We start from the raw sequence: 27,357 nt of genomic DNA on the forward strand, positions 1-27,357 counted from the left end.
GCCCTGGGTGCTAGGCGCCTTCCCGTTACGCAGTTCCTGTCCCTTTAAATCCAAGTCCCGGGAAAGGGGGGGCTGGGGCGCCCTGGCTGGACCCCTATTCCCAGGCCGGCTGGGGCCAGGGGACAGCCCGGAGGAGGGCGCGCGCCGGTGGGGGTGCGCGGGCGGGGCGCCCCGGGGTCCCCGCCTGCGCGCGCCGCGCCCTCGGCCAGGCCGCCAGCGCCCCTCTCCGGGCCGCCGCGCTCCGGGGGCGGGCGCGGGCGGGGGCGCGCGGGCGGGGTGCGGGTGCGGGCGCGCGCGGCGCCGGCCCGAGCGCGCAGCCGGCCCGGAGCGCACGCCACCGCCGCCGCCGCCGCCGCCGCCGCCGCCCGAGCCCGCCGCATTGCTGCTGCCGCCGCCGCCCCGCGCCCGGCCCGCGGCCCCCAATATGGTGCGGCCGCCCGCGCCGCCGCCCGTGCCGCCGCCCGCGGGCCCCGCCGCCGCCCTCGGGCGCCCGCAGCGCGGCAGCCGCAGGTGGGGGGCTGCGGCCCGGGCCTGAGCCGCCCGCGCCCGCCCGGCCTGGAGGCGCCGTCCCCGCGGGCCGCCGGCGAGGGGCCTCTGCCGCTGAGGTGGAGCCGCGGGCACCAGCGCCGCCGCTCCTGCCCCCTCCCTCCCCTCCCCTCCCCCTCCCCCCGGTCCTGGCTCCAGCGGGAGCGCGAGACGCCGGTCAGGCTCCGCGGCGCCGCCGGGCAGGATCGCTCCCCGCGACCCCGGGGCTGCCCGGCGTGGGTTTCGCCCTCGCCATCCTTGCTTTAGGAAAGCGAATCCAGACAAAACGCCAGCCAGCCAGCCGCGCAAGACTCCGGTTTGTTGATCGCCTCCTGCTTGTTTTCACCGTTTGCGGGATTTGCAGACCGAGTTTCATGCATGTCCAGTGGGGGCAGGTTTAATTTTGACGACGGAGGGTCCTACTGTGGAGGCTGGGAGGACGGCAAGGCGCACGGCCATGGCGTCTGCACCGGCCCCAAGGGCCAAGGCGAATACACCGGCTCGTGGAGCCACGGCTTCGAGGTGCTGGGCGTCTACACCTGGCCCAGCGGCAACACGTACCAGGGCACCTGGGCGCAGGGCAAGCGCCACGGCATCGGCCTGGAGAGCAAGGGGAAGTGGGTGTACAAGGGCGAGTGGACGCACGGATTTAAGGGGCGCTACGGGGTGCGGGAGTGCACGGGCAACGGGGCCAAGTACGAAGGGACCTGGAGCAACGGGCTGCAGGACGGATACGGGACCGAGACCTACTCCGATGGAGGTAGGTGCCGGTGCGGGTGCGCGTTGGGCTGGGGCCGCGCGGGGACCTTCTCCCAGTCAGGCTGCCTCTGTTTATGTCTGGGGAAGTTGAGCTTCTCCCTCCAGCTGGGCCGTGGGCACCTGGGGCATTTCCTGGGGTTCCCTGGGTGCCACAGCCGCTCCTGGCTACAGGTTGCCCTGCTGCCTGGTGGGGGACAGTGCCCCAGTGCCAGCTGGAGGGTGCCAGGGGCTTCCCAGAGGCAGAGCCAGGCCCGGGGGCTGCGGCGCCGAGCTGACTGTCAGCGCATCATCCAGAGCAGGCCTGAGACCTGCCAGCAAGGCCAGGCTGGGCCCGGGGCCACCTCTGGGACCCACCAAGGGCAGAGGGGGACTGGGAGAGGCCTCTCCCCTTGCTGGCAAGGCCCCCTGGGTGTCAGCCTGGGGACCAGGCCCCAGCTTCACTTCTTGTTTTCCTGCAGTGCCCAGGGGCCTTCCTCAGCCCGGAATCAACCCAAGCCAGCGGGAAGGGAGTCATGGGGAGCGCTAGAGGCGGGGGATGGCAGCCCAAACCAAAACAGCCAGGCAATAAACTTCTAGGTGGTTGGACGCGGGCTCTGTCGGAGCAGCCTGCTGGAGGGAGGAGGGGGGAGGCCCATCTGCTTAGCGAGAGCCCAGGAATCTCGCCTTTCAGGGGCCACATCATTTTCACCATTAGTTGAGGGAATTGTTCTGCGCCTTCATTCTAAGATGCCACCACAGTCAGGGCAGAGCCGGGTGCCGGAAGCCCGTGAGCGGCCAGCTCGCGCCGCTGTGAGAGGGTTTCTGTGCAGTGAGCCTTAGCCGGCTTTACGGCTGCCCCCCTGCCCGGATGCTCCAACGTCCACCCTCGGTGTGTTGGAGACGCATGGAGCAGTTGCTGTTCCTGGAAGCCAGACCCCAAACAAACCTGCCCCCCGCACCCCTCCAGTCCGGGAGCTTGTCTTCAGAAGTGGCTTCCTTGCCTCCTCTGGGCTGCTCCTCCGGCGTGGATGCCTGGGAGAGGAGCAAGACGCAGCAATGACTTGTGCTTCTGCCGGGAATAAACACCGGGAGTGTGCGTGTGCTCTTGTCCCCTGCCTGTCTGCTGCCTCCGAGTCTCGGGAAGAAAGCTCTGAACACCTGCTCCCTGGCCACATCCAGGAGTGACGGGGGCTGCAGAGAAATTATTATTTTGGCTTATGCAACTGAAAAGCAGGGTTCGTTATTACCCGAGGAGGAGGAGGAGTCTGGGGCAGTTAATTATATAATGCTCCTGCCTGTCAAAGCCGTGCCCAGCCCCGTCTCAGGCGGCCTTTTCTGTGCTTTGTTGTTTTCACAGAGCAGGTTGGAGAGCTTCCCTGACCCTGGGGCGTGGAGGGCCAGGCGGGAGCAGACGGTCCTCCCCTGGTTCCAGGCTGTGGGCCTGTGTGTGTGCGTGTGTGTGTCTGTGTGTGCGTGTATCTGTGTGCGCACGCAGGCAGGCACCGCGGGGCCCAGGCAGCAGATGTGGGTGGCTGAGGCGGGCGGGCAGGCAGCCTGGCACTCCCAGCTGGGCTGTTCGGGAGCCCAGGGGCAGTTGTCACCTCCGGGGCTCGGGCCAGGCTGCTCTGCAGAACCCTCCTCCAGAGGTGCTCCCAGCTGTGCCCGGCCCAGGAAAGCTGTGTGCGCCAGGCACACGTGGGGCGTGGAGAGGAGAGGGTCTCGGGCTCCTGTCATCTCTGCAAAACTCCTAGAATGTTTGGGTCTGGTGGGGGTGCCCCAGTCTGCCCGGCCTCCCGGGGCCTGAGGAATTCTTCATTCAGCAAATATTTATTGTGCATTTACCATAAGCCCGGTGTTCTAGGCTCTGGGAAACAGCAGTGAGCAAAGCAGACAGCAGTCGTTGTCCTCGTGGGGTTTCCATTTGAGGGAGAAGGGGTGGTGGTTCTGTTGCGATTATTCAGGGAAGAGAGGGCCTGGTGCTGTGGCTGGCGGGGAGTTTGGGACCCAAGGTGCTGATGTGAGAAATGTTTCTCTCCGTGAGGGACCTCTCTGGGCTCCCCACCCTCCACCCCGCAGGCAGCTGGCGCCTCCCACCTCCCAAAGCCTTTCCCTCCTCACCGTTCTGCTGGGTCTTGTCCCTCTTGCAGGCCAGGCCAGGGAGGCCAGGGGTCCGCGTGAGCTAGGGGTCCGTGTGAGCCAGGGGTCTGTGTGAGCCGGGGGTCCAGGGCCCCCACTTGTCTGGGCCAAGGCCCCCACCTCCACGTCGCAAAGCCTGAACGGAGCCCAGGTCATGCACATTGTCCCGAGGGGAACGTGGGTCTCAGCTCTCCTGCAGGCAAACTGAGGCAGGCACACACAGGTGGGCTTTAGAGCCAGCTCTTCCTTTGGTTGGTGACATTGCATGAGGGAAAACCGGCTTGACCCCGTCTGGTTGGGGTAGTCGGGTCCAGACGCCTGGGGCACTTTACCGGAGGAGCTTCCCAGCGTCTCCGTAGGAAGGGGGTGACGTTGGGAACACATGCCCTCGGCAGCCCCTGGAGAGCGCCGGCATGGGGCGTGGCGATCTGCTGGGACGGAACAGGGGCCCCCACGCCTTCCCCCCAGTCAGCTGAGCAGGCAGGTGGAGCCGCCGTGAGTTCACGGTCCTCACTCCAATCCGACTTTTCCTGTGCGCGGAGGATGGAAATGTCGGGCAAAGCTCCTGAGCGGAAGTCCGGCTTCCGGTGCCGACTAAGGGACGTGGTGATTTTCATGGCTAATGCACCGATGGTGAAGGTATTCTACACCGAGCTGGAATTGGTGTGGAATCTGCTTCAACTGGGGACATTTCTGCCGGCTCCTCCTCCAGTCTCATCCTGCCCCCGGTGCCGGCAGGTGCTGCTCCCCAACGTGAGCCGGGCAGCCTCGGTCTGGGGCGAGGGGCGGGGACAGGAGCTCACAACCCAGGCCTGACTCCCCAGCTGGAACCCTGGCCCTGCCATTGCCTTGCTTTGTGACCTTAGGCAAATGACTCAACCTGTCTGAGCGCATTTCTTCATCTTTACGAACGGCTGATGATAATACCTGTAGGGCAGGTGAGGGTTAATTGAGAGTGGAGCGTGTGGCTGTGCTGGGCATAGAGTGAGCTTTCATTATTATTCTCCGTTGTTTTCAGTATTGGTGTTTGCATGCAATGACTGTCACTCGTAGTGATTACTGTTAGAACCGATAGCCAGGCGTGACCATGGGATAATGAAAATGACAGTAAGTGGCACTATTAGATGGCTTCCCGTGTGCCAGGTATGTGGCAAATGTTTACGTGAATCGTAGCATGCAATTCTTATACCCCAGAGGGTTGATTTTCTCGTTATTCCCATTTTACGTGGGAAGTGGAGGCTCCCCGTGGCTGTGCCCCGGGTGGGACTAGGATCCAGGCTCAGGATGGTGCCCTGTGCAAAGCTGGGTCCACAGTTCTCGAAACCGCCTGGTGCAAAAGTACCTCCTGCTCTTAGTTCTCCACACCCATCCTCTCTGGGTGCAGGAGCCCGAGTTGTAGGCAAACACACACGCGCAGATGTGCAACCCCCTGCCCCCCAGACACTCTCCAGCCCGCCGAGACCACTGCCTTCCCCATTCCCGGACCCCTGCAGTCAGCCGTGCAGGTAAAGCGTTTCTTCCTGGATGCTGTGTACGTCGAACCCCTCGGGCCAAAATTGCCCCCCCTCAAGTAAACCCTCCCACGCCCTGAGAGATGTGAGTCATCTCACGCCCCGGCCTCGCCCCTCATCCTCGGTCCCGTTCACCGGCCCAGATTCCCCAACCCACGCGAATCACACACACCCACAGGCAGGCTTCAGAGGCTCCCGGGCGCCTGCGTGCACAGGCGCACAACACACCTGCCACCTGGAGACACGTTCCGCTCAGTCCCCCAAAACACAGCCACGTGCACCCCCCCGCCCCCGGCTTTGTTCGCTCCCCACCCGCCAAGAACTGCGAATCCCCACCGTCCTTGTAGACGGGCCGTTCAGACGGCAGACGCATCGGCGAGCTCTGCTTCCATTTTAAACACACGCGTACGCTGTGACTGCCCCTTGGTGGAAGGGGGGAAAGAATTCTCTCGTCTGAACCAAATAAACTACCGCTGGGCATATTTTGGGGGCTTGGCTGTGACTATGTGACAAGTAAACTTTTTTAAAAGCCCAGAGGCCCAGGCTGGGAGGAAGCAGGGCCCTGCCCAAGGAGGTTACACCGGTAGTAACCGGCTTCAGGGGCAGAAAGGAGTCAGCCCAGCAAGGGGAGACAAAAGCCTTTCCTCGAGACTGTCAGCCACTTTGGGGGCGGGGGCGGAAGGTTCCGCAGGGCGAGAGGAGAAGGGAAGAGCGAGTCGCTGGTTCTTTGTTGCCGGTTACAGCTGAGGAAGCAACGCTGCGGGAAAGCCTCCCTCACCGGCTCAGCCCGCGGGCATCGCCGGCTTTCGGAAGCGGAGCCGTGAGGAAGTGTCAGCGCCCTCCTAAAATAGCGCCCGCGGTGTCGTGAGCGAGGAGCCCTCGCTGACGCTGAGCACTAGCGTAGCTGACCCCGGGGAAGGGAGCTCAGCCGTCTTCTGAGGACGGCAGCCCAGCCGGCGAGGGGCAGAGCGGGCCGGGGCCCGGCCGGGCGGCAGGAACCTGGGCTGTTTCCTCCAAGACGTCCCTTCCTCAGTCCCCCCAGGCCTCCACGGTCTAAATAGAACCCGCTCTCAGCCGTGGGCTGATGATCTTGTATGTCATGCTCTTTGTGTCCTCAAATGACAAAAAGATGTTTAGGTTTGTGAGTGTTAGAAGAAAGGGTGACGTTTGTGTGCATCTTCCACAGTGGCCCGCCCCTCCCTGGATCGGTCGCTCCCCTGTCTGTAGTTTTCCGGCCGCTGAGAGCCCGCGTGGCCGCGGGGCCGTGGCAGTGGCCTGGTCTTGGCTTGGACTTGAGCGAGGCGTTGTTCAGGGGAGACAGAGGCTTCAGCACCTTGGAGAGCGCTCCGGCCGCGCCGGGTGCAGCCGCCATGCCCACAGCCCCAGAGGCAGACCACGGCCTGCCTGGCCCTGAACCCTCCCCCCCCACCTCAGCCAGCAGACGTCTTCGTGGTCCCACTGTCAGTGTGTGGGTTCCCACGCCAAGAAATGCCACCCGTCAGCCCCGAGAGCACATCCCGGCCAGCGCAGGCGGGTTTGGGTGAGACTTCAGGAAGACGTGTAGAAGTCACTGTGAAGCCTAAGATTTGTTTCTGCCTGGGGTTGTGTGTGGTCCGCCCCCGTGGGTCGCAGCGGGTTATAAGTGCACAACCAAAGGCAGGCAGAGCCGGCGAAAGGGCATTTTGGTACTGCTCTCTTCAAATCAGCATTGGTGGATTAATCCTCTGGTCCAATCCTGCCCAGTACAGTGGCTACTGGCCACATGTGGCTATTTGATTTTAAATTTAAGTTAATTAAATGAAGTAAAATTTCAAAATTCAGCCCCTCGGTTGCACCAGCCACATTTCAAGTGCTCAGTACCGTGTGGGACCAGTGGCCGCCATATCAGCGCCGAGAGAGGACGTTCGTCACTGCAGGGCGCTCTTGTGTGCAATATGGGCCTGGAGTGCAGGCTCCGTGCGGGCAGGCCTGTGTCCCCGCTGGCCACTGCTGTGTGCCCAGTGGCTAAGATAGTGGCCACACATAGTGGCCACTCAACAGATATTTGTGGAATGAATGAATTCTGCAAATAATTGCTGTGGTATTTGGTGATTTCATTTGCCGTCATTATTTCATAGGCCCATTTCATTGCTGGAACTTAGAACCGGGCACAGTTAAAGGGACAATTTCCCCTAAGACGCTCCTGTCAACAGGTCAGCCTCACTTTAAACTGTCTTGGGAACAGCGCTGTTCCGGTTCCCTGCTCAGTTCGTTCTATTGCTGCCTTGGTTGTGGCTCCGAAGAGATGGCCGGCGTTGCCTGTGAGGAAGGCGGGTGACGGACGCAGGGAGTGAGGGGGTGGGTGGGCAGGCGCCGAAGGCAAGCGGTCACCTGTGTAACGCGCAGCGTTCGTTGCAAAGCACTGGGAGAGACAAGCAGAAAAGTCAGTCCCCTGGCTGCGCATTTCTCACTCCCTCCTTCCCGATGCCCCTTCCCGGCTCTGCTTACTGCGTCACCGGAGAAACCGTCACCGCGCCCCAGCTGTGTTCAGTCAGGGCACGAGGACAGAAAAGTGCAGGCCCAGCTTCGGTGGATCAGGCTGTGAATACTCGCTGAACGCTGGCCACGTGTGCCACACATGGGTCGCGCTAACACAGAAGTTTGGGAAAAAGAAACAGACAAAAGAACCGGTCTGCACAGAGGTGAAGAATTAAAACACGTGAGCTGGTCCGGGGTTTCCCACTCCGCACCGGAACCCTGCGTGGAAGTCCTGGGGAGGGAAGAGAGGGGGTGTCTTTGAAGGAGCAGCAGAGTCTTTCCGGGGGGTGATGCCCGCCTTGCGTCTGGCAGGGCCGGCAGGCTGACCGTGGTCCCGAGACTGAGGCTGCTGACCTTGTGGAGGCTCCTCCTGCCTCGGCCTCTGCTTCTCAACCTTGCGATGGAAGCGTGACACTTTTCCTTCTTCACTGGTGCCATCTCCCTGCTTCCCAGCCACGTCGCAGGTGTTATCTGGACCCAGGGCGGGGAGGGGGATCCCCCACGCAAAGAATCGTGAGCCGTCTCTCTGCAGCTGTGGAGTGTGGCGGTGGGCGGGGTCTGGACCCGCCTGTGACGCTCTAGGCCACTGCTTCCCGACCTTGAGTGTGCGTCCGCGTCACCGAGGAGGTGCTGGGCTGCCCCTGAGTTGCTGGGCCTGGGATGTCGCCCAGGAATTTATATTTCCTATAAGTTTCAGGTGATGCTGACGCTGGGGGTCCTGGAACCCCCCCTTGAGCACCACAGGTCCAAGCTGGTGCCTCCTGACTCCAGCTGCACCTTGGAATCACCCCGACTGTTCCCTGGGAGACTGTTAGAAATGCAGAGTCCCAGGCCCACCACGGACCTCCAGGGTCAGGATCCGCGTGTTCGCGAGGTGCCCAGGCGGTTCCAAGTGCAGGAAGCACCGTGTCACACACTCACTTTCATCTTGGCTGTGCACAGGGTCCATCTGGGGGCTTTGAGAAATGCTGATGCCCAGGCCCCACCCAGAGGTGCTGATCGAGGTGTTCTGGGTGCAGCCTGGATGTTGGAATTCTTTTTAAAACCCTGCAGGTGATTCTGAGGTTCATCTCAGCTTGAGGACCCCTTGTCCAGGTGTCTGTGGCTGCATGTCAGAATCACTCGGTGGGCTTCGAGAACTGGCCTGGGCTGGGTTCTGGCCAGGACCACTGAAACCAGAAACTTTGAAGGTGGCGTCCCGGCCTGAGTACTTGATAAAATCAGCAGGACTGAGAATCGCAGCTCTAGGTAGAACTTTTCGAACTCTGGGTCAAGTGGTTCATGAAATTAATATGAAATCAATCAATATACTGCATTTTAAAAAAATGAAGTTGGCTCGAAAATTTCCCGACACGATACCTATGTTCTAGTAAGGACAAGTGGTGTGATGTTTCTGTCTCCATCGTCACGCGGCGTTCTGCTCTATGTCTGTGTCTTTTTCTCTTCTGTCTCTTTTGAGGACACTTGTCATTGGATTTGGGGCCCAGCCTGATCCAGAAGGATGTCATCTCAAGATCCCTAGCTTACTACATCTGCAAAGATCCTTTTGCCAAGCAAGGCGCCGGAGGTTTGGGTGCATCTTTTTGTGGGGACACTATTCAGTCCGCTACAGTGTCTTACAGACTTCAGGTTGAAAGTGCTCCCAAGTGCATGTGATTATCCGTAGGGATTCGGGGGGGGCTGGTTCCGGGACCCCCATGGATACCAAAATCCGCAGACGCCCAAGTCCCTGATGAGAGGTGACGCAGTGTCTGCGTATCAGCTGCACGTCCTCCTGTGTGCTTGAAACCATCGCTAGGTTACTTATGTTACCTACAGCTGTGCAAGTACTGTATAAATAGTTGCTACACTGTATTTTTATTTGTATTACTTTTTATCGTGGTTTTTAAAAAAATGTTTCTGATCTGTGGTTGCTTGAATCCACGGATGCGGAACCGGAAGGGGCCAACTGGATTTGATAACCTAGAATCCCAGTGCCAGGGAGCTAATTCCTTTGGAAGAAAGGTACTTGCTTTTTTTTTTTTTTTTTTTAAACATCTGCTTTGTTCCAAGTATCATGCTGGGCATTTTATCCCAGATGTTATTTCTTTTATCCTTAAAACAATGCCTTGAAATAAGCCACACCACTCCCGCGTGAGAGAAGAGAGGTGAGGCTGGCGGGTGGCGTGGCTGGCGGGTGGCGTGGCTGGCGGGTGACGTGGCTGGCGGGTGGCGTGGCTGGCTGAGGCTGTGTGGCTGGTGGGTGGCATGGCTGGCGGGTGGCCTGGCTGGCGGGTGGCGTGGCTGGCTGAGGCTGCATGGCTGGCGGGTGGCGTGGCTGGCTGAGGCTGCGTGGCTGGCGGGTGGCATGGCTGGCTGAGGCTGCGTGGCTGGCGGGTGGTGTGGCTGGCGGGTGACGTGGCTGGTGGGTGGCGTGGCTGGCTGAGGCTGCGTGGCTGGTGGGTGGCGTGGCTGGCGGGTGACGTGGCTGGCGGGTGGCGTGGCTGGCTGAGGCTGCGCGGCTGGCGGGTGGCGTGGCTGGCTGAGGGTGCACGGCTGGCGGGCAGTGACACTCTGCTGGCTGCAGGACGGTGCAGACCCACTGAGAGCGTGGCAGGGCTGTGCATCCTCTTCCAGGGAAAGTGCAAGTCCCTGCACACACACAGTGTTTTGTGGCAGCTCTGGGGGTTCACAGACTCCCTGATACTCACTCTTGGACCGTCAGAGAAGAACCCTCCACTCTCCACGGGCGCCTGAACAAGCCAAGATCGATCTCATTTTGCACAGTGGGTGGAAAAATAGGTCGGAGCCGGCAGAGCCCTGCAGCCGAGTGGATCTGAAATGCAGGATTGAGGGAGAGCTGCTGGGCTTCCCCATCCCTGCGCCTCCACGAGGTCACTGGTCCCCCTCGGGAGCCCCCTGCCCTCTGGGTCTGCCCTGCAGGCAGCCTGGGATGCCCGGAACCTTCTTAGTCTTGCGCCCTCCTCCCCAGCTCAGCGTGGACTTGGGTGTCAGCCGCTGTCCGTCTGTCCTGCCCAGCGAGCGTCTGGCTGTGGCTGGGAGCTTCCTGCACCTCACCTCGCCGGGTCTCCTTGTGGGGGGAGCGTGGCCCCCCATCTCACGGCGGGAAAACGGGGGCTCCGAGAGGCCATGGACGTGGGAAATGGACTCGACAACCTGTAGTCATTGTTCTCAAACTCAGTGCACGTCCAGTTCACCTGGCCCGGGCTGCCCAGGAGAGAGCCCCGCAATCTGGGGTAGGGCCACACAGCCAGGCCGTCCTGGGGACCTCACGTGGGAGCCACCGGCCCCTTCCGCAGTCTGTGTCTGGAAATGAGGAAATAAGGCATTTCGAGGTGGAGGCAGCAGGGGTTGGGGGGCAGGCTTACTGCAGGGAGACCCCGGGGGAATCTCCAGTGGGGCTCTCTGGTGCGGCCTGCCCTGGAGGCAGGTGTGACACACCTGGAGGCAGGTGTGACACAGAACTGCAGGGCGTAGGGTTAGAGTTAGGGTTAGGGCAGGGGTACTTGGAAGTGGAGAACTGAGCTGTCGCAGAAGCAAAGCCAGGGGACCTTGAGCGGGGTCAGAGTGCCCATGGGGGACGGTCCGGCCCCCTTTTTGCGTAACCTTCCCACCCTGCCTTTGCGTATGGGTGAGCTCAAGGCCTGGCTGCTGTGGCAGTCCTGGGGACACTGTGACACGGGGGTGAAAGCCATGGCTGAGATGCCCTTGGGTTTCCAGGTGACCCCACCACCCTTGAGCGGCAAGCTCTGGGGGCAGGGACCAGATCTCTTGGGGTCAGCTGTGTGCCCAGTCCCAGGCACCACACCCGACGGCAGTGGGGAGTTCTGGAAGGTTCCAGGAAGAGATGACCAGTGATATGTCAGGCAAGCTCAGGGGGCAGAGCGGGCGGCCGGGCGTGTGGAGACCGCAGGGAGGGGACAGCACGTGCAGAGGCCCAGAGGCCACAGGGAGCTCGTTCAGAGAACGGGGGACAATCCGCGTGGCCGCCACACCAGGCCAGGGCAGCGGGTCTGAGTGCAGACGGCGTCCGGGCCATCAAAGGACTGTGGGTTTTGTCCGGGGCCGGGGAAGGGCACTGAGAGATTTAAACCGGGCAGCGCCGCGATCTGGTATTTGGGTTTTTGTAATTAAACATTTATTTTGAGATCACCGTGGATTCACAGGCAGCTGTGAGGACTAGAGAGAGCCTGTGTCCCCGCCACCTGGCTTCCCCGGCGGTGACACTGCACAGAAGCCAGCGAGTCACGGTCAGGATACAGGCGGCGATGTCAGAGCGTCTGTCCCCACGGGGCCTCGGGTGCCCTGTCACAGCCGCCCCTCGCCCACCCCGGGCAACCCTGGGCCTTCGCCATTTCTTTGGTTTGTTCGTATCAGGAGAGTCCTGTGAGTGGGGTCGTGCCGTGTGAACCGTGGGGCCGGCTGTCCCTCCGTGGTCTGGCTTTCTGGGACCCGTGCGGGCTGCCGTGTGCCGCGGTGGTCGGCTCCTTTCCGCTGCAGGGGGGCCCGGCGGCGTGGATGCCCCGGAGCCGGGGTGTGCGCGGTGAGGGGCTGCGTGAGCAAAGCTGCCACATGCCTCCACATGCAGGCTCCCGCGTGAGCAGACACCGCACTTCTCTGGGACAGGGGCCGGGGGCGCTGTGGCTGGGCCACGTGGTGGTTGCGTGGCCGTGTGCAGATAACCACGCTGGCTGCTGGGTGGGCACGGAATGGGGGCCAGCGTGGAATCCGGGGACAGAGGCGGGTGCAGCGTCCAGGGAGAGGAGGTGGCGGCTGGGTCTGGTGGGAAGGGCCTTGGGTCTGGGGTCAGCTGTTCGGCTGGCACCTGTGCCTCTGCTAATGGGACAGGGCGGGAGTGGGCACCCTGACCTCAGGGCGAGGCCTCAGCCGTGTTCCTGGCTCTCTGCGACCACCAGGCGCCGGGGCCCTGGCAGGAGGGGCTGGCCAGACACTGTCCCCTGGTGTTTGCACCCACGGGAACAGGACGTGCTGTTTGTCTGGGTGACCGGGTCACAGATGCGGCCAAAACCACCGTGGCCTGAGGCATGGTCCAGCTTAAAATGGTGTTAAGTTTCAGGTAGGGGGTAGTGAAAAAACAAGGACGTAATTTCTTTCGTACGACCCCCAAGTCCATCCACGGACACCCCGTTCCCCACCATGGCGAATGTGGCATCTGCGTCAGAGCCTCCACCTCTGAGTCTTGTGCCGGGTCTCCCCCAGCCCTGTCACACACACCCTCTGGTGGATTTCGGGGTGTTCTGTGGAGGTTTGGGGTTGAGGGCACAGCTTGGAAATACACCCCAGCTGTGGCCCCCAGGAGTGCTCCCCTGTCACCCCCCAGGCGCTGGGCTGGTCCCGGTGCAGTGGTGCCGGCAACTAACTGGTCACAGCCAGTGACAGATGCCTTCGATCCTTCTCCATGCCAGCCGAGTCACCCGACTAGCCTTAAACATAAAGTAAAATAAAATAAAAAATAAAAAAAAAACTTTTAAAGTAAAATAAAAAACCAGGCACTGTAAGTGTGGTCATCAGATACAGCCTTGGCTCCGGGGACGTCGTGGTGTGTCCCCACAGCTGGGCCGGAGAGGGGACTGGGGACTGTGCTGTCCCTCCCAAGGCACAGCAGGCCGGGGTCGAGCTGCCCTCCCGGGTGGACGGCCCCTCCTTCTCTGACCGTGGCTTTTAAAAAAATGCAGCTTTTTTGACACATAATTACACGGACCATGTAATTCACCCATTTAAAGTGGACAAAGTCTTGCGGCGGCAAGACTGTTGGTCCCCAAAAAAGACACTGTAGTGAGGAAAAGGCGGTTGGTCCCGAAACCAGAAGCACCTGGAGGCCCCGCGGTCCCCGTGAGGTGGCATCAGCGGCCGTGGTCGGGGGTCTCGGGTGCGGCTCTTGCCCGATGGCCGCTGCCGGTGTCTGGAAGCCAAATTGTCAGGGCCCTGGCCCGGGAGCGGGAGCCGGAGACGCTGCCTGCGGCAGGTGCCCAGGTGTGTGCGGCCCGGGAGGCCCGTGGCTCTGCCGTCTCGAGGACAGCGAGGACAGCGTCGCGGGCCTGCCCTGCACGTGTTCCCATTTGACAACACGCCTGCTCTTGTGCTGGCCCCGCCCCCAGGTGCTTTGCAAACACGGCCCCGCCCAGCGGCCACAGGTGGATGTCATTGTCCTCATTTTACAGGAGGGGAAGCTGGTAACTTGTGACAGCTGTTCCCCCTCCCAGGCTCTCGTCCCTTTGCTGCGTCTGTCCTTTGTAGCTTGGAGGGAGTAATATTTATCCCCGTTTTGCAGATGGGGAAAGTGAGGTTCAGGTCATGGAACCTGTCCAGGGTCCCACGACCGGGAAGCTCACAGAGCCGAGATCGTGCTCAGATCCGCCCGTCCTCGCCTTTGAGGGGACCCAGGTGTGACCCAGCACCGGCAGGGCTTGATGCCGGCCACCTGCTGCCCCACGCGTCAGGGCTTGCGCTAACCCGCCGTTTAAGAGGCCCGTGAGCGCCTGTGGCCTGCGGGGGGTGCATGTGTGGTCAGGGGTGTGCGGGTCTGGCGGGGCAGGACTGGGAACGGCGCCCTTTCTATGCCACGTCTGTCCCCACGTCCTCGTTCGCTGCCATGGCGAGAGGCAGAGTGAGGGGCCGTGGGGAGGGACGGGGTGGTCCCTGCTCGCAGGGGCCCTGGGAGACCGGGAGAACGCCCGGGGCCTGTCAGCCGCGTGTTTGAACTGCCCACGCCGGGGAGAGGACGGTGCCGACGTGGACGTGTAGAAAGAGCAGTGGGGCTCCCTCAGCCGGGGACAGGCGGGCTCTTGGGGACAGAGCCCAGCGCGGGCCACAGCCGCCATCACATCATGAGGCCTCCCGCCGTCCCCGGTGAGTGAGCGGGCCGGTGGGACCTGGTGTTGCTGGAGCTGGAGTCTGCTTCCTTGGATGTCGCCTTTGCTGTCTCTGTCGCGGTGGGTGGTAGAGAAGAACCGCGCCGGGTGTGCGCTTTGGAATCAGACAGAGCTCGTTTGGGGCCCAGCTCAAGGGGTTCCTCAACGTTAGGACGCTGGGCAGGTGACACAACCTCACCGTGCCTCAGTGTTTGCTTCTGTAAAATGGGCACAATGATGTGCTAACGTCTCCCTCCTGGTCGTGTTCTGCTCAGCAGCGGGTGCACGGAGCCTTCGCCCTCCCGGGTGAGGTCAGGAGTCCCCCAGGGCCGGTGAGGGTGGCAGGGAGGGTGCCCCGAGGTCAGGGGAACAACACGGGGCCACGCTGCTCCTGGGGTGAGGACAGCTGACAGGGGTCCACAGACGAGCCCCACCTCTTAGAGTTGCCTGGGACGTGCACAAGTCAGCCGGCGTCACGGGGTGTGGGGCTTTCTGCAAGACGAGACAGGGAGGGAGTGGAGGGGCTGGGGTCCCGAGACCCCAAAGCTCCGTCTGGGCTCTGGGGAGGGATCAGATCTCCACCTCTTCTTGCTGTGTGGCCTTGGGCAAGTCACCTCACCTCTCTGAGCCTCAGCGTGCCACTGGGAAATGACACATACATGCCACTGTCTTGGTATCCCGAGTGCTCAGCAGATGCCAACGGACGTGTCCTTTGGGTGTGGCAGCTGTGGTTCCCGACTGCTGGGCTACTGCTGGGGGGACCCCGGGAGGGTTTTCTGTCCCCCCCGGCCTCCCAAACTGAGAAGGCGGCCCATGGAGGGGTTTTAGTGAAGATAAATACACAAATTTATTTAAAAGACTGTTCAGGTCTGGCGCGGTGGCTCACGCCTGTAATCCCAGCACTCTGGGAGGCCAAGGTGGGAGGATCGCTCGAGGTCAAGAGTTCGAGACCACCCTGAGCAAGAGCGAGACCCCGTCTCTACTAAAAAAATAGAAAGAAATTATCTGGATAGATAAAAATATGTATATAGAAAAAAAATTAGCCAGGCATGGTGGCACATGGCTGTAGTCCCAGCTACTCGGGAGGCTGAGGCAGGAGGATCGCTTAAGCTCGGGAGTCTGAGGTTGCTGTGAGCTAGGCTGACGCCACGGCACTCACTCTAGCCGTGACAACAAAGCAAGACTCTGTCTCAAAAAAAAAATGTTTATTCTGAGAGCAGGTCTAGCCTGTTTTTTGTTTTTGTTTTTGTTTTTTGTCTGTGAAAAAGACCTTGCCTTTGTTCAAAATTGTCAGAAGTTGGAAGCAGCACAGATGCCCCCAATTAGGGAGCTGGACAGACCATGCGAGGAGCCGTGGGGGGACGCGGAGGGGCCGGGAGTGTGCCCTATGTGGAAGGACCAGTCGGGGACAGCCCCGGCGAGATTCAGACTCCGGTGTCTGGAAAAGGCGGGACCGTGGAGACGGTGGCCAGACGGGGCTGGGCGGAGGGATGAACAGTGAACGTGGGATTTTAGGGTCAGGGGTTTCCCTGTGTGACGCTGTCACGGCGGGTCCGTGTTGTGACACACCTGTGCAAGCCCATGGTGCATAGCCCCACGTGTGAGCCCCCCGGGTACACTCTGGGCCTCAGCAGACACCAACCACACTGGCTGGTCAGCGGTGACAGATGCGTCACACGGGTGCAGATATCGGCAGTAGGGAGACCGGGGAGGGAGCACAGCAATAGTAATTGTATTAATTAATATCAATTAATAAGAACACTTTACTTTCCACCCAAGTTTTCTCTAAACCTAAAATAAAATATTATCTTAACTAAAGACAAAGTTAAAAAAAGAAAAAGTTACAAAAGCCCTTCCCCTGCTGACCCGCGTGTGGAGGGCAGAGGGGCATGAAGCCCCTGCACAGGGACACTCGGGCGTTCCTCACTCAGCCCCCTGCGCTTCTTGGGCCTCGGCCCCCGCTTGGCACACGTTGGGGGACTGTCCAGGCAGGGCCACACCCTGGTGGCTCCCTGTGCCTCCCCAGTCCCCCATGCTGGACTCTGGCTGTTCCGGAACCCTGTCCCCTGGTGGGCGCAGATGGACATGAGATCCCACTGGCTGTCTGCAGCTCTACTCTTGGCTTCTCGCGACCCCAAGGCGGTGGTACCTGGGTGCGTGGAGAGTGGCTACCCTCAGGCCCCTTCCTCTCATCTGCGTGCCGTCTGCCACGGCTCTGACTCAGTCCCTCCGAGGGACACCTGCTCTGGCCCCCTCTCTCTGGCCTCCTCGCCAGTCTCAGATACACAGGACTTCGTGTCACCAGCCTGGCCCAGGTCTCCACCCACCTCTTGGAGACACAAATCCTCTCTGAGCCTCGGTTTCCACGGCTGGAGAGACAAGGATAATACAACTACTATGAGGATTTTTTTGTAAGGGTGTCTTCCCATCTCCTCCTCATTAGGATTTTTAATCCGTACCAAGATCACGTGCTCACAGTGTGAGATGTCAGTGCTGAAAACAAAGTCGTGCTCAGAACTGAAATCAGCCGCGTCCTGCAAGGCCGGCCGCCACGTGTCTGAGCACACGCGCTCGCGTCCCGGGCTCACGCTCCCTTGCGGCCCTCGTCCGCGGACGTCCTGCTGGGCTAGACGAGACCTTTAGTCTCTCAGACCCCTTCCTGGCCCCTTCTCCGTCTCGATACTGTCATGTCACGGTTTTTCTTACTAAATCCCCACTCAGTGTTTTCCATTGTGACGGTGTCAGTATTGCTCACCGCTCAGACCAGCGATGTCCTCTGATTCTGTACTTCTCATGCGAGACTTGAGTTAGTAATGGCCTCGCTTCTTTCAATTGCGTAGTTTTCTTTAACACATTGACTGCCACACGAAAAAGCTTGGGGCCACAAGATTTTACATGTGCTTCACGTGGCCCCAGAGTCAAAACTAGAGTGAGTTAAATACAACTCCCTTGGGAGTCAATGTGTTAAACCATTGGTTAAATCTTTTTCCACTTCCCAAATGCTCAGTGAAACACCTCTCGAAGACAGCTTTTCAATTGAACAAACCTGCCAGATTGTCCATCAGTAAGATATATATATATAAACATAAGTTTATTGATTTGTCTTTTCAAACCCCCACCCCCATCTTCTTGGAAATTTCCTCCACCTCCCATGTTTGATCTCATGTCATCGTCTGTCTTGCTTTTCCTCCTCCATTTTGATGGAGCACATCCTGAAGTAACTTCCTGAAAAGGATGCATGGAGGATACAGTTTCTGTGGCTTGATTATTTGATTGATAAATTGGTGTGTATAGAATGCTAGGTTGAAAATGAGTTTTGCTCAGAATTTGGGGGTGGCAGTTTCCCACTGACTCCCGGGTGTGGTGTTGAATTTCATCCTGTTCTGATTCTCAGCTCTTAATTTACAATCTATTCTGCTGCTTCTCTGGAAGCATTTAGGGTCTTTGCTTATTGGATTTTATCTGCCGTGACTTGGTTGAGTCTCTTCCCTCCTTGTGCAGGGGGCCCTGAGCCCTTTGGCCTGGACCCTCACCGCCTTCCACTCTGGGAGCCTTCCCTGCTGGAAATCTCCGGTCATCTTCCTCCATTGCTTTCTAGAATTTCCCAGTACGCAGACATGGGGCCTTCTGGATGAATCCTTCCATTTTCTTCTCACTCTTTTGCCCTCTCCTTTCTCTAGTTTCCACAAGATTTTCTTGATTTTTTTTTTTTAATCTTTCAACTCATTGACCAATTTTTTTATTTCAGCTATCACACTTTTAACTTCTAGGAGTTCTTTTTCTGATCTTTCCTTTTTTATTGCATTTTATTCTCATTCTGTGGATGCGGTATTTCATCTCTGAGGATTTGAATTCTGGTTCCTGGATGTCTTCTCCCATCCCCTGCGTGTTTCAAGATTCATAATTCCTTCCTTCTCATTTGTACGTTGTGGCCTTTCTCTTCCCTGCTGAGGCTTTTCCACGCGTCGAAGGCTGCTGTTCGCTGACGCAGGTGGCGATTCTCCTGTGTCGTCCCTCCCACGGGAGGCAGCAGGTCTGTGTTGGGAACAAGCGCTTCTCCCGGCAGCCCTGCGTCCCGGCCTCACCCGGCCTCCCTGCCCAGGGTCCTGGCGTGGGAGCCGCTAGTTCCGTTTCTCCAGAAACTTCTCTTCCTGGACCTGCACGGGGAGGAGGCTCCCTCCTCCTGGTTCCTTGTTTGTAGGTTCTCAGCAATCCGGCCTTCTGTCCTGTTGCTGGGTTTGTCCTGACTTTTACTTGTTTGCGTGGTTACGGTGGAGAGCTCTGTGTTGGTTTCCTTGGGCGACCGTAACAAAACGCCACAGGCCGTGCGGTGCTGGGATAACAGGGATTTGTTTCTCAGTGTTCTAAGGCTGAAAGTTCAAGATTGAGGTGCCAGACGAGGTGGTTCCGCCGGGGCCGTCCCGCTCTGTCTTCACGGGGTCACCCCTCTGTGCGGGTTTCTGTTTGTCCAAATCCATCGTCCTGATGTTGGTTATGGAACCAGATGTGTCCCCACTGGCGGCAAAACCCCAAATACAATACGATTGCAAACCCTCGGCAAGGAAGGCTCGGCCGGCCCTGGTCACACTGTGTGCTGGGCGGCTGTGACCACTGCTCTGCCAGCGTCTGTGGCAGTGTTTAGACTTCGCAGGGGGGTGTGACTGTCACCCTGTTCCACAGGGAGGTGAACTGAGGTCTCAGACCTGAACCGCCCTCCTCTGTCATAGTGTAAGTGGCAAAGTCGGGTCTGACTCAGGCTGCCGATCCCAGGTGTGCACACCCCCCCATCCCAGATGGGCACACCCTGCCATCCCAGGTGTGCATGCCCCCCATCTCAGGTGTGCACGCCCCCCCACATCCCAGGTGTGCACGCCCCCCATCCCCAGTGTGCACGCCCCCCCATCTCAGGTGTGCACACTCCCGGCTCAGGCACCAGAGCCACCATGAGGAGCCCCGACGGTTCTCGAGGCCCCTGGAACTTGCCCGGCATTCACCTGTCCAGTCTTAGGCGTTTGAAATTACATGCGAGTGTATTTCCATGTCAGACGCTGCCATTCATTTCTCTGCTACCATAGCTACGTTCTCTTTTTAATTGACATGATGTAAAATAAACCATTTAACACAAGGTGACATTTATAGTATTCGTAAATGTAAGGTTGACCATTTCGCGTCTACAATTCAGGGATGTTTCGGGCACTGACAGTGTCACCATGTCTGTCCGGCTCCAAATCATCTTCATCACTCCCACAGGAGACGCCGTCCCCACGAGTGGCCACTGTCCCCACCCGGCAGCCGACAGTCTGCCCCCTGCTCTGGCCTTGCCTGGTCCAGATGTGAGAGTGTCCGTGTGTGTGTGTGTGTGTGTGTGTCCGTGTGTGTGTCTCTGTGTGTGTGCGCAAGATTTGAATGTGTGCGTGTGTTTTAAATGAAAGCTCGTGGTGCTGGGGTCTCATCTCCCCTTTTGTTCTTGTCAGACCCTCCCAGCCAGCCCCTCTGCTGGGGGTGGCCGGTGTCACAGACCCCAACCCCAGTCATGCCAGGCCGTCAAGGACAAAGTCAGGTGAGACCCTGGTGACTCCCAGGCCCACCGGGACTGCCTCGGTGGCAGCCCTGGGGACAACAGCCCACACCGGCCGTGTGAAGGCCGCCTCGCTGGGGGCCTGGGTGTGCGGCAAGGGCAGGGGACACAGAGCACACGGGGTTGGCGTCTTGCCTGGGGAGTCCAGCCCCGGCGTCCCCCTTGTTATTCCCGGGCCGAGCTCTGGCCTGGGGTCCCACCAGCACCAGGCATCCCAGGGCCGTGCGGGGGCTGCTGGGGGCCCGTGTTGTGTTTTCGCCGCCCACCCGCGCTGCACCGTGGGGCTCGGGTGGGCAGCAGTGCTCACCGCTGGGTCCTGCCCTCGGGCGGCTCCTGGGAGACAGAGTGTCGGACACAGACGGCAACAGGCCGGAGCCGCACGTTGAGTGCCAAGAAGCGGGGTGGGCATGAGGACCTTGCAGGGGAACTGAGCCAACGAGAGGGCTCCGGGGGACCCCACTGAGGAGGCGACGTGAGCTGAGGCCTGGAGAGGGGCGAGGCAGGCAAGCCTGGCGCGTGGCAGGGTGAGCTTGGTGAGCACCGTCACTTTGACATAGCGTGAAACCTGCCATCTTAACCGTTCCTAAGTGCACGGTTCAGCGGCATTAAGCACGTGGCCGTTGTTCAGCCATCGCCACTGTCTCGTCCCAAAGTGGACGTCTGTCCCCTCGGAACACTCACAGCTCATCCCCCGCCCCCATCCTACTTTATGTCTCCATGGAGCCCACGAATCCAGGGACCTCCCGGGAGTGGAATCCCACGGTGTCCGTCCCTCGGGGACTGGCTGATCTCAGTGAGACGTTTCCGAGGTCCATCCGTGTTGGAGCAGGTGTCGGGGTTTCCTCCTCCCTGAGGCCGGGTCGTGTTCCACTGCGTATGAGCCACGTTTGGTTTATCCGTTTGTCCATGGATGGACGCCTGGGTGCTTCTGCCTCGACTGTTGCGGAACGTGCAGCTGAGAACATGGGGTGCAGCTGAGAACGTGGGGTGCTCGTGGGCTTGCTCAGGTCCCCGCCGGCACTGCTTTTGGGCATCTCAGGTCTGCCGATTTTAACGCCTAAGGTCATCAGCCTCTTCCCCTTCCCCCTCCCCACCTTGAATCTCTTCCACAGCATTCCCGCCGAGGGGTCCTCCGGGCTCTTGGATACCTGCAGCGATGGGGAGCTCACTGCCTTGCCAGCCAGCCTGTTCAGTGCCCGGGGTGTAGCCCGAGCCCATGTCCCTAAAGCTGCCCCCATCGTCCCCACAGCCCAGGACGTGCTGCCTCCTCCTGCCCCACGATGTCCCTCCCCAGCCGTCTCTCGGTGGGGCCTCTGCCCACGTGGGGGCCCCGGTGCACCCTGGGTTCCGTGGTCCTCACTCCACAGCGCAGGCTCTGACGGCCGCAGTCCCCAGCTTCTAGGAGAGAACAAAATCCAGCCACGGGAAGCAGGACGGGAGTGTGTTTAAAGTGACCATTGGTGTGATATAAGTTGTAAAAACACACGTGGTCCGTTCCCCCAACACAACCCCCACCAGGTTTGCACCTGGATAGAAAGTGCAGACGGAGACCTGCGGCCACGTCCGCCCGCCGTCCCGTGGCCAGACCTGCTCCCTCCCCTGCCACCGTCCCGGGCACTCACCCCTTTCTCGTTTGTCTCCCCAGGGACGTACCAGGGCCAGTGGGTCGGCGGCATGCGCCAGGGCTACGGCGTGCGGCAGAGCGTCCCCTACGGCATGGCCGCGGTCATCCGCTCGCCCCTGAGGACGTCCATCAACTCTCTGCGCAGCGAGCACACCAACGGCACCGCGCTGCACCCCGACGCCTCCCCGGCGGTGGCCGGCAGCCCGGCCGTGTCGCGGGGCGGCTTCGTGCTCGTGGCCCACAGCGACTCTGAGGTCCTCAAGAGCAAGAAGAAGGGGCTGTTCCGGCGCTCGCTGCTCAGCGGGCTGAAGCTGCGCAAGTCGGAGTCCAAGAGCAGCCTGGCCAGCCAGCGCAGCAAGCAGAGCTCCTTCCGCAGCGAGGCCGGCATGAGCACCGTGAGCTCCGCCGCCAGCGACATCCACTCCACCATCAGCCTGGGTGAGGCCGAGGCCGAGCTTGCCGTCGTGGAGGACGACGTCGACGCCACCACCACCGAGACCTACGTGGGCGAGTGGAAGAACGACAAGCGCTCGGGCTTCGGCGTGAGCCAGCGCTCGGACGGGCTCAAGTACGAGGGCGAGTGGGCCGGCAACAGGCGCCACGGCTACGGCTGCATGACCTTCCCGGACGGCACCAAGGAGGAGGGCAAGTACAAGCAGAACATCCTCGTGAGCGGCAAGCGCAAGAACCTCATCCCGCTGCGGGCCAGCAAGATCCGCGAGAAGGTGGACCGGGCCGTGGAGGCCGCCGAGCGGGCCGCCACCATTGCCAAGCAGAAGGCCGAGATCGCGGCTTCCAGGTAGGAGCACGAGGGGCGGGGCGGGGGCGGCGGGGCCCTTCTGAGCCATCCGGCAGGTGTCCGTGGGCCTGGTCTGCTCGGCCGTGCGTCCCTCAAGGCCTTGGGTTGGGCCCGGTTTGAGGCCTACACTGGTGTTTCTCAAACTATGCCTCATGGAACCCTGGGGTTCCCCAGGAGTGTCTTAGTGGTGGCTGTGGGCGAGGGCGGGGCCAGGAAATGGTTGGTCTGAGGGGTCCACTGGGACCCACAGCTTCCCTTCAGACAGAACAGTGTCTCTCATCTGTGCTCTGTGCTGGCATTTATTGTAAAACACCGGTGGGTAAAGAAGGCAGGCTGTTGGCATGAAGTGTAGACCCCCGGCTGGCTGAGAGACCAGGGTGATGCCGCCAGCTAGACGCGGGAGGAGGCTGGAGCTGCCCCGGCCACCCAGGCCTGCGGCCCCGATCCTCCCTGGGCCCCGGGAGGCGGCCCCAGTCGGGAGACGGATGGTCTGACTGTGGGCGCCCAGCAAGGGGCTCAAGCAGGCCCTGGGGCTCTGGGCTGGCAGCTGTTCTGAACGGGCTGCGGGACTGACTGAATTTGGGGTTCAGCAGGGCCCCCACGCCTAAGGAGCAGGTGCAGAGGTGACCATGGGGAGCATTGTGGATTCCAAGGTGCCTGTGGGCATGGGAGGGGCTTTGGGGCTGGACAGGAGGGGGTGCAGGGTCTGGCTCCCGGGGAGCCGCGGAGCCGGGTGTGTGCACCTGGGGCTGGTCCCCGCTGGACCGTGGGAGACGGGAGGCGGCCATGGCGGGACCCGCCCGGTGCAGGTTGGAGGAAGTCACCTTGTGACAGCCAAGGGCCGCCACAGGTGCAAGGTGGGTTCTGCAGTCTCTGAGTTACCCGAGGGTTTTGTAGGAGGCATTCAGACACACAGCTGTGCACAGTGCTGAGTACACACGCTCGCGCTCACATGTGGGGATGTGGGGCTGAGCCACGGGCAGCTGACACGCCATGGCACCTGGCTGGTGGACAGAGTCCCCTCATCCCCTCCTGGGTGCGTCTCTGGCTCACGGCCCATCCGGGGTCTCAGAGCCCGGCACCCCGAGTGTGTCCGAGAGGAGGCGACAGTGCTTGACCCCAGGCACGGGGAGCCCACAGACCTTTGTCTATCTGGGCCGCTGCCGCTGGGCGCCCCAGGCAGGCTGCCCACCCTCTCTGGGCTGGGCTCCCCAGGGGGCCTTCAGCATGGGGCTGGCATGGTGGCTCTTGCTGTCCTCAGGCCGCTTTGGGCCAGACACAGGCAGGCGGGAGCGTAAGACCCCTGGAGGCACTGGGGGAGGGGCTCTGGGTGTGGGAGCCACCTTTCTCAATGGGCTCAGAGCTGGGCGGGGGAGGGGACGTGCCCGAGGCCCCTGGGAGGGAATCCGTGGTGAACGGCTGGCTCAGCCGCCCCAGCTGCCGGGACGACCTTCCACTGGAGCGTGAGAGCCGGGCTGTGGAGTGACTGGCCCTGCTGGACTGGGGTCACTGTCACAGCCGCGGGACGTGGCCGTCATCGCTGAGGGGGGTGGGGCTCGTCAAGCCGAGGGAGCAGGAAGCAGCGGCCGTGTCCTGGCCAGCGGTGCCGGGACCCTCCCTGGGAGCAGCTCTGTGGGGACGGGTTTACCACGGATGCGGGTCTCCCGGAAGATGGGGTGGGGGTGCGTTGTCACCGTCTGGGAGGTGGCCTGGGCTGCGGGGCCTTGGGCCTCTCGGGGTGATTCTGGGGTGCTGGACGGCTGGTAAAAACGCGAGGGTCGGGCTCCACACTCCGGTTTTGTCCCAGCAGGTCTGGGGGCGCCGAGAGCCCCCTATCTCCTACTCTGTTCCCGGGACGGCTCTCTCTGTCCCGCCCAGCGGGGAGGTGGGGTGTGTGCACACGTGACCGGGACACGGTGGACGGCGGAGGGCCCTGGAGTGTCTCTGGAGACCGGGGGGGGGGGGGGGGGGGGTCCATCAGGGCGAGATCTGCTGCTGAGGCTCCGCCCGGCCGGGCTTTGTCGGTTTTGTCCTCTGCTGTTGCCCAGTGCCGCGGCGATGCTGCTCGGTAGCTGAATAGATGAACGAGTGAGTCAATGCTTAGGCTCCGCTTTCTTAGTCGGGCCTCCCGGCCACTGCCCTTGGTGCTGGGGACCAGGAGGTGGCCGCGGCCACCACGAGGCAGGAATGACTAGGCCAAGTTCGAGAGGAAGGCGAGGCAGCCGGGGTTGGCACGCTGCAGCCACGTCCTTAGCCCTTTCCGTGACTGTGGCAGGTGCTTGGATGAGGACAGGCAGGTGAGGAATGACAGTGCCCCACATGCCGTGTCCCCGCCCTCTGCCTGGCGTGGCCCCCTCTGGCGGGGGGCCGCAGGCTGGAGCCCTGAGTCGGCCCTGCCTCCTGCAGCACCGCACCGTGGGGGGGTGGCGAGGGGCTGCGGCAGGGGCGGCTCTCCCGGGCTCTCTGGCTCCCGCAGGAGCAGCCCTGGAGTGGGCAGGTGAGTGCGGTGGGTGGGGACGGCCCCCATCTGCTCTGGAAGGGGAGGGGCAGGGAGGCCAGGTGTGCACGGAGTGAGCTCCAGGAGGTGGCTGTGTGGATGACACATCTGCTCCCGTGGGTCGAGGCCGGCCGGGTCTCCGTGGCGGTCGGTGCCCTGGCTGGCTGTGTGCTTTGCCGCGCGTGCGGGGCTCGACCAGGCTTGCAGACCAGAGGTGACAAGTTCTCTGCCCTGTGGCGGGGCAGACGCAGCTACGTGGTGCCGCACTCGGAATCTTCACGCTGGGCGGGTCCTGCTAGCAGATGGGGACCGTCCTAGGGCACGGTGGCAGGTGTCACGCCAGGTGCCGAGGAGGGCAGTGGCCCGGCTGGGGCTGGAACTCGCGTCCAGGGCTCCGCATGGGTCCTGCTCCTCCCCCGGCCCCTACAGACCCAGCCCGGATTCTGGGGTCCCCATTGCTGATGTGGGGGTGGCGTCTGGCCTCCTCGAAACGCCCTCTCCACACAGCGTCGCGTCTGGGACGGGAAGGACTCGGAGTACAGAACCCGGGACAAGGCCCTAGTCCCCCTGCGTGCCGAGTGCCTGCAGTATGTCCGCCCGGCTGGTGTCCCTGCCCGCCCCTCGCTGGCTCTTCCGACCACGCCCAGAGCCCCGGGTGCCGCAGCAGGGGCGGGCGGCGCGGTGGGCGCAGGGGAGGGCGACTCACCCCCCAGGGACGATCGCGGCGTGTCTGGCGGGTCGTCTTGGCTGTAGCAAACACCACCTTGAGGATCTGAAATGGGAGGGTGAGTAGTTCTGTTTTTTTTTTTTTTAATATTTTTTGTTGTTAAAATTATGAAATAACATAACCTTGTAAAATATATATATTAAAAAAACCGAGCAGATCTGTGTAACGTCACCGGCTGCCACTGCAAGCCGTGCAGCCCCTTAGCGGTAATTGCAGCGTTTTCAGGCTTTCCGGTGCGTGTGCAGACGTGTGTCGCACCCGTGTAGTGTCCGTTGACGGAACGGGATCGCACCGTGCTCAGTGCTTGCAGCTGTGTCTTCTCCTCGCTGGTGTCAAGGACACTTTCCACGTCGGGGCACCCGGCCGCGGGTTTCCTTTGAGCTCCGTGGACCTTCCACGAAGTGGACGCACCGTGTGGCTCTGGCCTGACACAGGCATTTCGGATCCATCTGACCTTGTGGGGACTGTCCTTGTTCTGCCCCGTGTGCTCCCGCGTGGGCGCTTTGCCCCGGGCTCTCTGGGAGCAGGCGTTGTCGGCGACAGGTGTGTGCGTGTGAGGTTGGTGGCAGGTGCTGCCTCCTCCCCGGGTGACAGGCGGCACCGGCTCTCCTGGGCGGGGAGGAGCTGCGGGAGGAGGGACGGTGGCTTTGACTGAGCGTCGCGGCGCTGAGGGCCTTCCACCCGCGGGAGTCTGAACGGTGGTCCCCAGAGACGTCCACGTCTAATCCTGGAACATGTGGACGTGGCCCCTTGGGGTGAAAGGGGCCTTGCAGATGTGACGTGCAGAGGACCTGGGATGACGAGAGCCCCGGGCCGTGCAGGGGGCCAGCTGTGACCACAGGCGTCTACACGCGGGAGCAGGCGGCTCAGTCGGGGGAGACGCGACCCGGAAGCAGAGGGCGCGGTGAAGGGGGAGGGAGGGGCTGTGAGCCGGGGACGCAGAAGCTGCTAGAAGCTGGAAAAGGCGGGAAACAGATTCTCCCCGGAGCCTCCAGAAGGAGCCGGCGGGGCCCACACCGAGATTCGGGCGCCGTGAGACGCGTCTGGGACTCGTGTTTGGCAGAGCTCTAGGCGGATAAACGTGGGGTTTGTGGTCACTTGTCACAGCAGCCCCAGGGCACTCAGACACTTGGCATTCCGGCTGAGGGTGGGTCTGTAGCCGCTGGTGTCCCTGTCTCTGCGGCAGGTGACGTCCCTGCCCGGCCCCTCCTGCCCCGCCGGGCTGGGCTGCTCAGCGGCGGTGCTGCCAGGCCCTGCGGAGCCGGCTGTCCCCGTGCAGGGAGCTGTGGCTTCCTGCCTCCGTGGGGGGCCGGCCACGCGCTAGCGGGGGCCTCCTGCCGGCCCATCTGTTCGGCCCTGGCCTCCCAGTGTGACGGGAAGCCGGCCGGGAAGCGGAGCCAGGGACGGGGCGTGGACTCCCTGGGAAACGACCAGGTTCAAGGCCAGCCCAGAGGGCCGCTGAGGGGCTGGAGGCTGGTTGTTGTTTGGGGGTCTTGCTGCCTCTGGGGCTGAGCCCACAAACCCTTGGGCTCCTGCCGTCCTAGTGACCCAGGAAATCTTGACCTTGGACCTGTGTCCTCTGTCCATGCTCCTGTCCCGGGGCACAGAGACGAGTGTGCCAGGGCCCAGCTCGTGTCCCCATGTTGTCACTGCAGGCCCCCACCCGCATCTCCACATTATGTAGAGAGGAACCCACAGCTTGGGGCGAAGTCACACCTCCTGGGGACGGTGGGTCTCTGCAACTCTTCCGCAGATCTGGGGCTGATCACACGTCACGTGGCCTCTGAGCTTGTCTGTACCAAGGGACAGTCACAGCCACCTTGTGGGGCATCA

The 27,357-nt window shown here is 61.5% G+C and overlaps 1 protein-coding gene across 1 annotated transcript in view; it reads left to right on the top strand.

Moving 5' to 3' along the window:
- Positions 1-788: 788 nt before the first annotated feature.
- The window catches only part of JPH3 (junctophilin 3), a 45,190-nt gene continuing 18,621 nt past the window's right edge, over positions 789-27,357 (top strand). The window contains exons 1-2 of the mRNA XM_045533783.1: positions 789-1,285; positions 21,523-22,300. Coding sequence (XP_045389739.1) covers positions 904-1,285; positions 21,523-22,300 — 1,160 coding nt within the window. The 5' untranslated portion in view covers positions 789-903. The remainder of the gene's footprint in view (positions 1,286-21,522; positions 22,301-27,357) is intronic.

Source organism: Lemur catta, chromosome 20 (assembly GCF_020740605.2).
Source record: "Lemur catta isolate mLemCat1 chromosome 20, mLemCat1.pri, whole genome shotgun sequence".
NCBI lineage: Eukaryota > Metazoa > Chordata > Mammalia > Primates > Lemuridae > Lemur > Lemur catta.